The sequence below is a fragment of the Saccostrea cucullata genome, unplaced genomic scaffold (assembly GCF_032062105.1).
Source record: "Saccostrea cucullata isolate Sc308-1 unplaced genomic scaffold, CSIRO_AGI_Scuc_v1 ctg515, whole genome shotgun sequence".
Lineage (NCBI taxonomy): Eukaryota > Metazoa > Mollusca > Bivalvia > Ostreida > Ostreidae > Saccostrea > Saccostrea cuccullata.
In genome coordinates, this window is record NW_026929059.1 from 321,056 (window position 1) to 335,008 (window position 13,953).

A 13,953-nucleotide genomic window follows, 5' to 3' on the forward strand; every position below is an offset into this window, starting at 1 on the left:
TTCATACAACCACATAATACAAAAAATAAACAAATTAATTTTTAATATTTTAAATGAAAATAACTGCCTAGATAACATTTTTCTAATTTCTTCTTTTAAATTAGATTTGGTGAGAAGATTGGCAATACATCTTTGGAAGATATCCATTCAAATTTTTCAGATAATAAAATACCAAACATTTTGAATGTGTTGGACCTAATTCAAAGTCTTCCTGCATCAAGTGTTGTAAGTGAAACTGCTTTTAATCAAATGAAGCTACTAAAAACATCAAGACGTCACAGACTGAGTGAGAAACATCTCAATGACTGCATGATGATTAGGCTGCAATCACCTTCAGAAATGGAGTTTAATCCAAAAGAAGCCGTTGATAAGTGGATGGTAATTATATACTGTAAACAAGAAACATATTGACGCAAGCGTCAAAAATCGGCCGCAAACCAATTAATTCTTTCTTACAATAAATTAGAAACTGAATTCTTCTATTTATCTGTTAATTAATATATATCCCTGTGACATTAAACATTTGAATGCGACATCCCAGGATTTTCTTCAGTACATAATACATGTACATTGCTACAAATAAAATGTATTTAAGCAACTTACTCATAGCCCTCTGTGTCCCCGCACTCAGTAAGTTTATAAACGAACTCTCGCGGAAGTTTGATGTTTAAGTAGTTTTAACACTTAACCATTAAAACTAACGTTTAAACTTATCTAACTAGAGATAGTTTAACATTAAATAAAACGTAACAAGTTTTCAACTATGCGGGGCTCCTCGCTCGCTCAGAGGATGTTGAAACCCCCAACTCCCTCTAGATCCGCCACTACATTTCTTCTCTATCTTGTTTTGGTGTGACATGTGGACGGAAAAGGTTTGGCATGTTGTAAAACGCGCTTTATCCTTGTCTGTTGGAGAAAAATCTCCTAATATTCTGTCTGATAATAAATTAAGATTAAGTCATATTTTTGAAAAATTTCCGTATTAAAAGTACAATGTATATTTATATTTACACGTTAATTTAAATTATATATACAACAAATCCTGTTGAAGTAGAGAAAGTAAAGTTTGTTTAGACATGTATATAACGCGGTCCTTGCTTTAGACTATGCCCAACATGTGTGCTTATTTCTCCGCACTTCAGTTACGTCGGAGTTTGTCAATCAGGATTGGATGAAACATTTAACCCATTATTCATAAAATTTTAATTTTATGATTATTATGCGTTTTTATTTTACATTTAGACACTCTTTCTTAATATTCTATTACATGAATGTTAAATATTTTTTATTCAAATTGTTCTAACTCCGCAGAAACGCACGGTGACTTAAAACTTTCATATCATATAACCGACCGCCTCCTGGCGGCCAGTAATGAGTGAAACCAATTGTCAAATAAAGTAATGTACATGTAACATCTTGATCATGAAAAATTAAATGATATTTTTTGTTAAATCAATAGTTAACACCTAAAGGGAAGAGAAGGAAGATGAATTACCAGAGAAGGAAGAAAATTTTGGTTTCAAACCAAACTGTGCAAGTTAATGATAAAGAGACTGTGGAAGAGACTGTTGAAGAGGCTGATGTGGTTAAAGAGGAGGTAACTCAGGAAACAGAGAATAGCATTGCAAATCAGGGAGTTGTAGCTGAATCTGATTATGACTCAGAGACAGAAGACGAAATGGAGGATGAACATGATAGTGAAAATGAACTGTCAGATAGCGAAAATGAAAATCTTATAAGAAGTTTTATTTACGAATATGAAATAGAAAATTATTAATAAAATACATTTTCTGTACTTATTTATTCCTATTTTTCTCTTCTAAATTTGGTAAATGACAAAAGTTTGTCTGGTCTGACAGAACCTTTAACTGTGTCAGACCAAATGTCTGGTAGTGATTGAAAAATTTCGACAAGTCTGTAAGCGAGAAATAATTTTCGCGAATAGTTGTTATTTATATAATAGTGTTGCATTATGCATGTACTATGCCTAAATAGTAGGCAGGGTTTGACACATGGTGCACGAGCCGGAGGCGAGTGCACTATGTGTCAAACCCTGCCTACTATTTAGGCATAGTACATGCATAATGCAACAATATTGTTATTATTATGCTGACTGTTGTAATTATTTATGCGGCAATCTATTTGACTTTTTCCTGAAAATATCGGTGCTTAAACAGCGCACTTGCAAGAACTCATTCAAAATATTCATGCTAAAATTGTTTGCATGCTTAGTTATTTTGGTTACTAGTATTTTCTCTAAATAAGTCGGGATTTTCTGTCCCAAAGCAACACATCTTTATTTTCTGTTATGTTAGTAAGCCTTATTTGTTTGCAGACATTGATTCTCATTGATAATTTTCTTTTACATCCTTCAATCAAGTGTCATATAAAAAAGCGTTTTAATGACCCTATAAAATCAGTTCATCTAACGATCTGTATGTAATTAGTTTGAAAGTTTGTTGTACACATTAATCTAAAGTTCCTTAGAATAATATAACTGTTTTCAAATAATATTTGTCTATTTTCTCCTTCTTGTGTCAATTGTATAAATTAAGTTTATATATTTAATAAAATTGCACCAATTAGTGATCGTCTCTATGGCGTAATCGATAAGGCATCGAGCTGACAATCTAATGGTCGTGAGTTCGATCCCCGGCATGTGCATGGAAGAATTTTATTCAGTAAATAAAGCCGTGCACTATTTCGGCATAGTATGTTTACGCTATATAAATCCTTAGACCACTATGCGAGAATAGTAGGGTATGGGTTATATAGAGACAAACTGACAGGAAGCATAATAATCCTCTATATAATCATATGGAATACTTTTATACACGAGAAATAAATTTTTGTGAATGCATTGCCTCACGTAATTACGCGAAAATAAAGTTCTCGCAAATAAAAATTGAATAACAGTACCTGAGGATGCTTTCACATGAGTTTCATCTTTCCTGGTACAATGGTTATGGAGAAGAAGACTTTTAAAAGGTTTTTCCTACCTATTCCTATATAAAACTTTGATCAGCCATTGTGGCCCTGCCCTACCCCCGAGGTTCAAGATTTGAACAAACTTCAATCTACACTACCTGAGAATGCTTCGACATGAGTTTTATCTTTCCTGGCCCAATGGTTCAGGAGAGAAAGATCTTTAAAAGATATCATTAATTTTTCATTAATTCATAATTATCTCCCCTTGGAAGAGGGTTTGGCAATTCATTTGAAAAAACTTGAATCCCCTTCTTGAGAAGAAGATTTTTAAAGAATTTTCCTATATATTTTTATGTAAAACTTTGGTCGGCCATTTCGGCCCAGCCCTACCCCCGGGGTCATGATTTGAACAAACTTAAAACTACACTACCTGAGGATGCTTCTCTATAAGTTTCATCTTTCCTGGCACAGTGGTTCTTGAGTAGAAGATTTTTAAAACATCCCACCAAATTTTTCTTAATTCCAAATTATCTCCCCTTGAATGAGGGCGTGGCCCTTCATTTGAACAAACTTGAATCCCCTTCATCCAAGGATGCTTTGTGGCAAGTTTGGTTAAAATTGGCCTAGTGGTTCTTGAGAAGAAGTCAAAAATGCGAAAAGTTTACAGATGGACAGATGGACTACAGACAAAATGTGATCAGAAAAGCTCACTTGAGCTTTCAGCTCTGGAGAGCTAAAAACTATAATACAGAAAATTCAACGCAAAAATGTTCGAAAGCAAACCCATTCCGTAGTAAGGTCAACATTTTTTAATTTACTGTTTTACGGGACCCCAAACCCTAATTTGAGCCAAAATCAAATAAAAATAAAAGTGCTTACTTCATTGTTTATTTTTATTCTTCCCGCTGACTCGTCACTGATGGGCATTCAAAAAATAAAATTAACCTATTTTATTCCACTCGGTACACCTCGGATGATTTTTACCTTATCTGTGAAGGAGACAGATTGCAGATTTTGCCAAATGTAAAGCTCTTTTTCATTGGCTGATACCAATTTAATTGTCTAATCAAAGAAGTCGAAACAATGTCAACACCGCAACAATCAGAAAGTTGTGAATATTTTAAAATAGTCACTATAAACGGTGAAACATCAAAGTCGTCGATAAGAAAGATCAGGTTGAGTTTAACCATTAATGATGTAGTTAATGAAATACTAGATGACATCGTGGTTTTGCAAAACTGTTACGCAGAGGGCCATGTGGCGATTGACAGCTCTATTAATTTCCACATCTTGAAAGATTTTGGGTATGTTTGATTGTTAGAATTATCTTTCTTAATAATGATTTAAAGTTGAATCCGAACAATTTATTAATAAAGATATACGAATGAACTGTTTGGAGTAGCGTGGCAGAGAACATTCCACTGTCTTTCCTCAATTGACGATTGAAAATTAAATTATTTAGACTATTTTCTGGGAGTCAAAATTATTGTAAATAAATATTTTTTGAAAATAATGTGTAAATATTAAAACAGTTGTAGAACAGTGACTCTGCATGTTAAGCCCATCCCAACACATGAAGCGGAAAAGGAATTCAGGATGGGGTCATCCTCCATTTTTGATGTTTTGATGAAGGCCTCCAGAACCTACGAATACTTTCCACAATTGAGGTTTGTTATTCAATATTTATTTCTTAAATAGGAGTGAGTGCATATTAAAACAATTTAAATATAATAAATAAAAAAAAAATATGGACCTTTATTATAAATACACAGTCTTGTAAGCCAGTAGATGAATCTTTGCAACTGTAACCATAGCAATCAAAATGAAACATTGGTATAAATTAGAATTTATAGCAATAGCAAATTTATTTTGTCTCTGTTTTTTATTATATTTCTTTTTGACAGGGAAAACCATGGATTTTGATGACATTTGTGTGTACTGTGGTGACCCTGATTCATAGAAACAGATGATATTCGTCAATTAAGAGAGGACTTTGGAATTGTTCGGCCAATTTGTCACTCTTGCAAACAAAAAAAACAAAAAAGAGAAAGTGACATTTTAAAAGAGCACTAATTGACTAATCATCATAAATTTTCCTAAAAAATTAAACAAAAAAGAGAAAGTGACATTTTAAAAGAGCACTAATTGACTAATCATCATAAATTTTCCTAAAAAACTGTTGTACATCAAGTTTATTCTTTTCAGATTTCTTTCTTTTAAATTTTAGGCAATTATAAACAAAATTTCATCCAAAATTTAAAATAAAATTTTTTGAACACATTTTTAATTTTATTTTTATTTCTTAGACCGACTGTTTGAATTTAAAACTTTTATTTTTATTTTTATTTCGACCCCCCGACCCAATTTTGGGCAAAAAAAATTCCCGTAAAACATTAAATAAAAAAATGTTGGCCTAATGTCAGCCAGTGCTCAAAGTTGTGTACATAGTTTAATAAATTGATTACACCCCTGAAATGTACACAGTTTTTGTAAACAGGGCACAAGCTCTGTTGTTGTTAATGTTTACATTTAACTGGGTGTGTTCAGTTGTTAACTCTGCACACACCACTGAGCATGACTGACAAAACAGATGTGTTGGTTATGTTTTAGCACATTTCTAGATTACAGTTTTTATATTTTTCATTAATACACAAAAATATAAAATTCACAATTTTGGAAGAGACATTCTTGCTCATTATATGTACTTAGTTTGTTAAATATCCTGGAGCAGAGAAGAAGATTTTCAAAGAATTAATGTATTTTCACTATACATGTACAATCAATAGAACCTTGCCCTAACACCAAAACCCCCAACCCAAGGGCTATGAAATTCACAATTTTGGAAGAGGAAGCCTTATTCAGCTTAACTATGTACTTGGTTAAATGCTTTAATGCCCAGGAGTAGAGAAGAAGATTTTCAAAGAAATAATCTCTTAAGCCCTGCCCAAGCACTAGAACCCCTGATCTTGGAGCCATAAATTTCATAATTTTGGTAGCGGACTCAATGCTTATTACAATCATGCCAACAATTTGACTGCTTGATGTCCACAGGTATTGAAAAAGATTTTAAAAGATTGCATTAATTAAAGTGGTTTTGGCCCCACCCCTAAGGCCCCATGGGGGGCAAGAACCATGAAATTCATGTTTGTTGTTCCTCTTTATTTACAGATGCTTTGTGCCAAAAATGGTTGAAATTAGCTGAGGGGTTGCAGAGAAGAAGCTGACAATGTTCAAATGTTAACACACGATGCACGACACACAACACACGATGAGGGATGAAAACTGATAGCAAAAGGTCACTTGAGCTTAAAAAAGTTTAAGCAAACCCCACAAATGGTCATAACATAAGCTCTTTTTGAGCCATTGACTCAAAAGAGTTAAATCTTAACTCATTTCAGTTTGGAAGTCTAGTTTTGGCATAATGAAATGTTAAGCAAGATTAAAATTTATACTAACATTTACTATGGCTCCTCTGATTCTGGACTGAAACATCAGAATTCCATATATTGACAGAAGCAACCAAAAGATGAGCAAGTATCCAGAAGAGTGCACTCCTCTTCTCCTTTCATACTGAATCATGACTACGCAGAATACCTACAAGATAAACAATTGTACTGGTCAAAAGTGTTTCATAACAAGTCGCAACAAGAAGACTGAGCCAATGCTCACTTGTTAAATACCCTCATTCTGTGAGTGAATTCACATGCATCAGACAACCTTGTTCTGTCAAAATATCATCAAAATATCTATTTTTAGTAATGATGGCAACACCGCTCATCGAAATCAAAAACTGAAAAACAGACAGCTAGACAGACGGACAGACACATTAGTAGTGCATAAGCTCTTCTGGTCTCTGACCAGTAGAGCTAAACAAGAGGCCCAGGGGCCACATTGCTCATCTGAGCACATAGGCTAGGAAAAAGCACAAATCAGATCAGAACTGAAAAGTTAAGTGAGGTGGGGGGGGGGGGGGGGGGCTTGAATTTAATACTACTTAAGAATGCCCTCATATCAATACAGCATATGACTATGCTGTTCTTGGTAAAAAGATTTTTTTAACATTTTCTTCCTATATATTACTTATTATTATAATTTGAATTTGATTCCCCATTGTTTCCCTCCCTACCCCAAAGGCCCATGATTTGAACAAATTTAAATCTTCAATACATGAGCATGCTTACATGTCAATACATGTATGACTAAACATAGCTTTTCTGTTCTTGGGATTTTTCCCTTTATTTTTCCAAGTAAAATTTTGATTCACCATTGTAGTCCCACCCTACCCTTGGGGTTATGATTCGAACAAATTTATAATTAATTCTACACTATTTGAGAATGCTTCCATATAAATACCGTATAATCCCTATTAACCGCCCCTGCCCCTATAAGCGCCCCCTTAGGTCTTTTTCAATTGTCTGGAAATAAGGGCCCCCTGTTCAGTGATTAAAATTATCTAGAAAGACTAGAATCGTATCAAAAGTCTGCAAAAATTTGAATGAATTGAAAATGAAACTTGTTTATTATCCAATTTCTTGATGGAAAATGATTCATTTAGCACACTTTGGGTGGATGATCTTCATTTAAAGTAAAGTTAGAACTTAATTTGGAGATTCTTTGAATTTATTTTCTTTTTCCAAAATATTTTTGAAGTTAAAATATGATATGAAATATTACTAAGAGAATACCAAAATAAGCGCCCCCTTTTCGCAATTTTCTAAGCGCCCGGGGCGGTTAATAGGGATTATACGGTACTAGTATCACTAATCATGAGTTTGCTATTCTTGAGAAAAATTTTTAAAATATATTTTAAGGTAAAACTTAGATCCCCCATTTTGGCCCCAGCATCCCCCAGGGTCACAATTTGAACAAACTAGAATCTACACTACCTGAGAACGATTCCATATAAATATCACTAATCATGGCTTTGAAGTACTTGATATATATTCCTATGTAAAACTTTGATCAGCTATTTTGGCCCCACCCTACCCCGGGGGGTCATGATTTGAACAAACTAAAATCTACACTACCTGAGGATGATTTAACATGAGTTTCATCTTTCCTGTCTCAATAGTTCTTGAGAAGAAGATTTTTAAAGATTTTTCCTATATACTGTGGAAAAATTTTTATTCGAGGGGGTCAATGTTCGAGGGTGGCCAAAAATTTCCTGGTTCGTGGGGACGTAATTTCGTTGATAACAAGTTCTATTTCGTTTTTTTTTTTAAAGTTAAAACAAAGAAGGATAACTCCCTCAATATTGCTCATATTACATCAGAAGGAGTTATCTCTCTTGTGAACACAAAACGTAACATAAATTTCCTCAAGCAATAGTGATTACTTCTCAGCGGTAAGTATATATTCTGCTGAATTTTACCTCACTAATAATATTATTTCAAAATGTCCATCGTGCAGTGGCTTAAGATGGGAAAAATCAAGGCATCCACGCCAACAACAATAGGACTGCCTGATCCAAATGAAAGTCAGAACACCCAAGGGGCAATGATTTTCGAATGCGTTAATTCTGCAGTTGATACTATAATTGATGATAGTCCTGCTAATTCGCCGTGTTTGACACCAAGAAAAAGAAAACGGGGCAACTACAATTATCTCAACGATGAGCAACGAGCAAAAATTGCAAAACTGGCAGTTGAAAACAGTGTAGCTAGAGTGGCACAAAAAATGACGAAAGATCTAGGCCAAAATTTAGCATAATCAACAGTTAGAAGTATTAGAGATCAATACAACACAATGAGGAGAGCTTCAGGTATGATTACAATTTTTAATTCAAATATTTTGAAAATAAAATAAATAAATATAGTGACATAAATAAATACAGCTCAATAAACATAGTGTCCTTTTCATTTACGAATTAGTAACATACTAGCTAGAATTTTAAAATTTACAACCCATTCAAATAAAACAATACATTTTAAAAATAACAAAACCCGTTTTTTAATGAATAAAAAGAGTTTGTTTTTTTTTTAAATTATGGTGTTTTGATTTTAGGTGAATCTAGTCTACAAACACTTCCTAGATCCCCACTTGGTAATCCCTTGATGCTTGGGTCATTGGACAATGATGTTCAAAACTGGGTCAAAAAAGTCCGACTGAATGGGGGAGTTATCAACCTAAGAATAGTAATGGCAGCTGCAGAAGCTATTGTTACCAAATTTGACAGGAAAAAGCTCGCTTGGTACGGAGGACACATTCAAATTACAAAACATTTCGCCAGATCATTATTACGCAGAATGGGCTTTGTGAAACGAAAGGGCACTAAAGCCGTTAAAAACTTGCCAAATGATTTTGATGAAATTAAAACTGAATTTATAAACAGAGTTGAAAAAGTTAAGAGTGATTATTCAGTCCCCGATTCCCTCATTTTAAATTGGGATCAGACGGGATTCCACAGTATTCCTATGTAAAACTTTGGTCGGCCATTGTGGCCCCACCCTACCCCAGCGAGTCATGATTTTAACAAACTAGAATCTAAACTACCTGAGGTTGCTTCCATATAAATATCACCTATCATGGCTTTGAAGTACTTGAGAAGAAGATTTTAAAAGATTTCCCTATATATTCCTATGTAAAACTTTGATCGGCCATTGTGGCCCCACCCTACCCCCGGGGTCACGATCTGAACAAACTTGAATATTCACTACCTGAGGATGATTTAATATAAGTATCATCTTTCCTGTCCCAATGGTTCTTGAGAAGAAGATTTTTAAAGATTTTTCTTATATATTCTTATGTAAAACTTTGATCGGCCATTGTGGCCCTGCCCTACCCACGGGAGTCATGATTTGAACAAACTTGAATGAACACTACCTGAGGATGATTTAACATAAATTTCATCTTTCCTGTCCCTATGGATCTTGGAAGAAGATTTTAAAACATTTTTCCTATATATTCCTATGTAAAACTTTGATCGGCCCTTGTGGCCCCATCCTACCCCCCGGGTCACGATTTTCAACAAACCTGAATGTTCACTACCTGAGGATGATTTAACATAAGTATCATCTTTCCTATCCCTATGGATCTTGAGAAGAAGATTTTTTAAGATTTTACTTATATATTCCTACATAAATCCGTGATCAGCCATTGAGGCCAGCCCTACCCCCGGGGGTCGTGATCAGCCATTGAGGCCAGCCCTACCCCCGGGGGTCATGATTTGAACAAACTTGAATCTACACTACCTGAGGATGCTTCCACATGAGTTTCATCTTTCCTCGCCCAATGGTTCTTGAGAAAACGATTTTTTAAGAATGCCATTAATTTTTCACTAATTTGTAATTATCTCCCCCTTGGAAGAGGGTGTGGCCCTTTATTTGAACAAACTTGAATCTTCTTTACCCAACGATACTTTGTAGCAAGTTTGGTTGAAATTGGTCCAGTGATTCTTGAGAAAGATGAAAATGAGAAAAGTTTATGACAACGATAACGACAACGACTACAACGACAGACAACAGACAAATTTTGATCAGAAAAGCTCACTTGAGCCTTCGGCTCAGGTGGGCTATAAACAATAGAAACCTATGTTTTATTATCCACTTGTAACAATTTATAAGTCAATTATAAATTTTGAAATTTACTTATTAGTGTACTACAGGTCAAAGGAACAGATTTTGTTAATACAAGTAAACTTCGTTATCTCGACATCGACGGGATAATCGGAAAATGTCGAGATATCCGAGGTGTCGATATATCAGAGCTGAGACTCGACGTCCTTAATTTTACTGCATAGTAAAACCATAGACCTAACTGAACAGACATGTAACTACCTTCATGTCTTCAATAGACTGTAGCTCGTTTGTTTCAGCTATCCCTCTATATTTATTAGAAAATCTAAGAAGTAATTCACAAATGAGTTGCGTCAAGCTAAAAGGGACCTTCGTGACATAAACGTAATTACGTCACAATAGCGCTTCAAAGACATGACGTCTAGTCTGCGCGTTTGCCGATAAAAAAAATTATACGACAAAGCAAAACAAAAATATATTTGCGTAATACATATTTTCTAAAAAATAGACACGCCTAAAACTATCTTTAAAAAAATGTTCAATATCATCAATTTATCGGTTTACTGGTAATTTTTTCAAAAAATTATATAAAGTAATTCAATTTTTGATTGTTTATGAATGGTTTAATTTATTCGTGAGCTGTCAAAAATTTTCATCAACGAATCAATGTTCGTGCATAGGCTCTGAAAACAATCGCTTCTTTTGCCTTTCCGACTGAGCTCCAATCTCTACAGATAAGTAAGTGGTCCCTAGCATTTATTTCAATGTTTTGTTTTTTCTTTTGGTTTTTTTTTTTTTGGGGGGGGGGGGGGTTTACATGTGACACATTCCAGATTGCTTCTCCGTTAGACAGAAAGGCCCGAGAATTAGCGACTCAGTGCCCAAAGTTTGTCATCAGAGATTAATTATTCGAATCAAGTTCACTGATTCTATCATGGTCGCAATAGCATTTTGTTAATTAATACTAGAAAAAAATATGAATGCAGCAGCTAAGAAACTTCGTAGTATAGCCATGTCATGAAGGTTGAAGCGGCAAAAGCCATACGGACTTCCGTATTTACTCACTAAAATTAACACGTCACCTTCGGCGCAACCAAGGTTTGAAAATTTAATTGTATGACGCAATAAAATGTGAACATAATAAACAGTGGTCATTTTCAAACCTAATTTGTGGTCTTGTATTCATTGCCTAGATTAATTGCAATAAATTACACTGTAAAACTAAACTCGGTAACCTGAGGTAAGCTGATGCTGTTGAAGTCGAAAATTAAGAACGAAATAGGTATGTATTGAATCAGACGCATGTAGGTCATTAGTTTTATTTTCTGATTACTGATCTTATTTCAGGCCAAAACAGTAGTTCCGGACTATAAATACGAGCACATCTTGAGTTTATAATCTTACAAAATATTGTCATTAATAGATTTGATTACCCCCCCCCCCCCCCCCCCCCCGTTTTTGGATGTGCTCGTTTGTGTTACTACGGAAAGGGAAGCCTTTCAAGGATAAATTCCGATTTTTTCTTTATCTCTTGATCTCTTTATTCTCTCTTATTTTTTTTAAAATTTATTTTTCGATTCGATTTTGCTTGTTCATGTTCGTTTTCACGTATTTATTTTACTATTAATTTCTTTTTTTTTAGTTCGACCATAACCAGTTTGAAAACACTGGTACATACACCATATCCCAACCCCACCCCTCCTTCTAAAAAAAACATCACTCATATGTTTGATTAATGAATGAAGTACTGGATCATTGTCTTGAAATTCACATCATAAGAAAAAGTGTTGTAGATTTTTCTTTCAAACTTCGATAGTTCCGTATTCTTTCTCAATTACAGATGATAGATATAGATTATAGATTGCAGAGTATCAAGTTAATCTTATATCTGGGAAGCTGTTCAATTCACGCTGCGATTGTATGCCAATAGTATGTCAATGCTTATATTTACGAACTCTTATTTTAGTGAACTTTATATAATTTTGTCTTTTGAGTTTTGAGTACTCCTTTTTTGATCTCTGTAAGTAACCTTTTATTAAGCCCTTTCTTACAAATGAAATCACTTTCTATACTTGTCTATTTACTGCATATGATTTAATTTTCTTCAATCAGGAATTAAAGAAATTTTGACAATTTCCTATCATATCCTGACTCTAAGAAAGAAAAAGTTAGGATTTATTTTAATTTTAACTGGTACGTTTTGTGAATAATATCCTATAATCCTCAATAATTTCTAACTTTAATTTATTTATGATTTTTTTTTTGGGGGGGGGGGGGGGGGGTGTTACGGAGTACATATATCACTGGGAGCTCCTAGGATGGCTCGTGTACCATTTTGAATGGAGTGTAGCGGATTAAGCCGAAGATTACCGACTGTGCACATTATGCATAATGAGATCTATCTATCACAAATACAAAAAGCAAATAATTGAAACTTATGCTTACAATCACATGCTGAGAACAAATTTAAGGAAATTTCTACCGATGACAGCGTGTATATTGTATAATGTTTGGATTTTCAGGAGATGAGGCCCACTTCACTCCATCTCAACATATATTGTCCCGTTCTCATTGATACTGAATATGAATTTAACTGATAATTTAGTTTACAATATCTAACTGTGCATGAACTTGTTTATTCAAGTAATGTTTAAATTGTACATCTGTAGTTAGAATGTCATCCGGAACCCTTGACTTGGTCAAAAAAATATTGCGTGAAACACCGTACCAACTTGTGAATAGGTGACACATAAGAAATTATACATTATCCATTTTAGTATATTCTGAAAGTCAAATTTAACGTCTGACTTTGATTTGACTGTGTTGCATCAAGCCTATAGATATACAGTATACGTAACCTAGGCATTTTTATCGGTATTTTTCTATTTAACTTGATATAAATGACGGAATTTGATCATGTAAATTTCACTGTATAATTCTGTTTTTTGGTTACAGCTAATAGGCTGACACATAACCTGCCGGGCTCCCCCCGGGTAAATTAGGGTCTTGACTATAGTAAATTATCCATTTTAGTATATTCACCCTGCCGGGATCTAAGGGTCTTGACATCATCCCTATTTAACGATACCTGCCGGGCTCCCCCCGGGTACCTGCTCACCCTGATCTACCCCAGGGTCTTGACTGTGTTGCAGTTACCTGCTGGACACACCCAGGTACCTGTACACCCTACTGGGCCCCCCAGCGTTAGTAGATAGTCGAGTAGCCCCAAGAAGCCAAAAAGTTGTTGTAATATACATTTGAATGTAAATATTTATGTCAATGAGCAAAGTGTTTATATTAAACTAGTGTTGAAATGTTATTCTTGTTTATGTTGTGTATAAATCGGTATTTTTTTAGTGCAGAACAAATAAAATTTCTTAATTTTTTTTTAAATGAGAATAAAAAACACCTTTTTTTTCTCTTTACACTGTACAACACACAATATTTACCTATTTACTTTTATCAAATGTACAAAAACTTTATTTCTTTCACTGTTACTGTAGTATATACA

At 34.2% G+C, this 13,953-nt stretch overlaps 1 protein-coding gene across 3 annotated transcripts in view; it reads right to left on the reverse strand.

Moving 5' to 3' along the window:
* Nucleotides 1-13,953, reverse strand: part of LOC134279700 (multidrug resistance-associated protein 1-like) — a 333,553-nt gene that overhangs the window by 306,146 nt on the left and 13,454 nt on the right. For all 3 annotated transcript variants that reach the window (XM_062762127.1, XM_062762126.1, XM_062762125.1), the window contains exon 4: nucleotides 6,385-6,522. In XM_062762127.1, coding sequence (XP_062618111.1) covers nucleotides 6,385-6,522 — 138 coding nt within the window. The remainder of the gene's footprint in view (nucleotides 1-6,384; nucleotides 6,523-13,953) is intronic.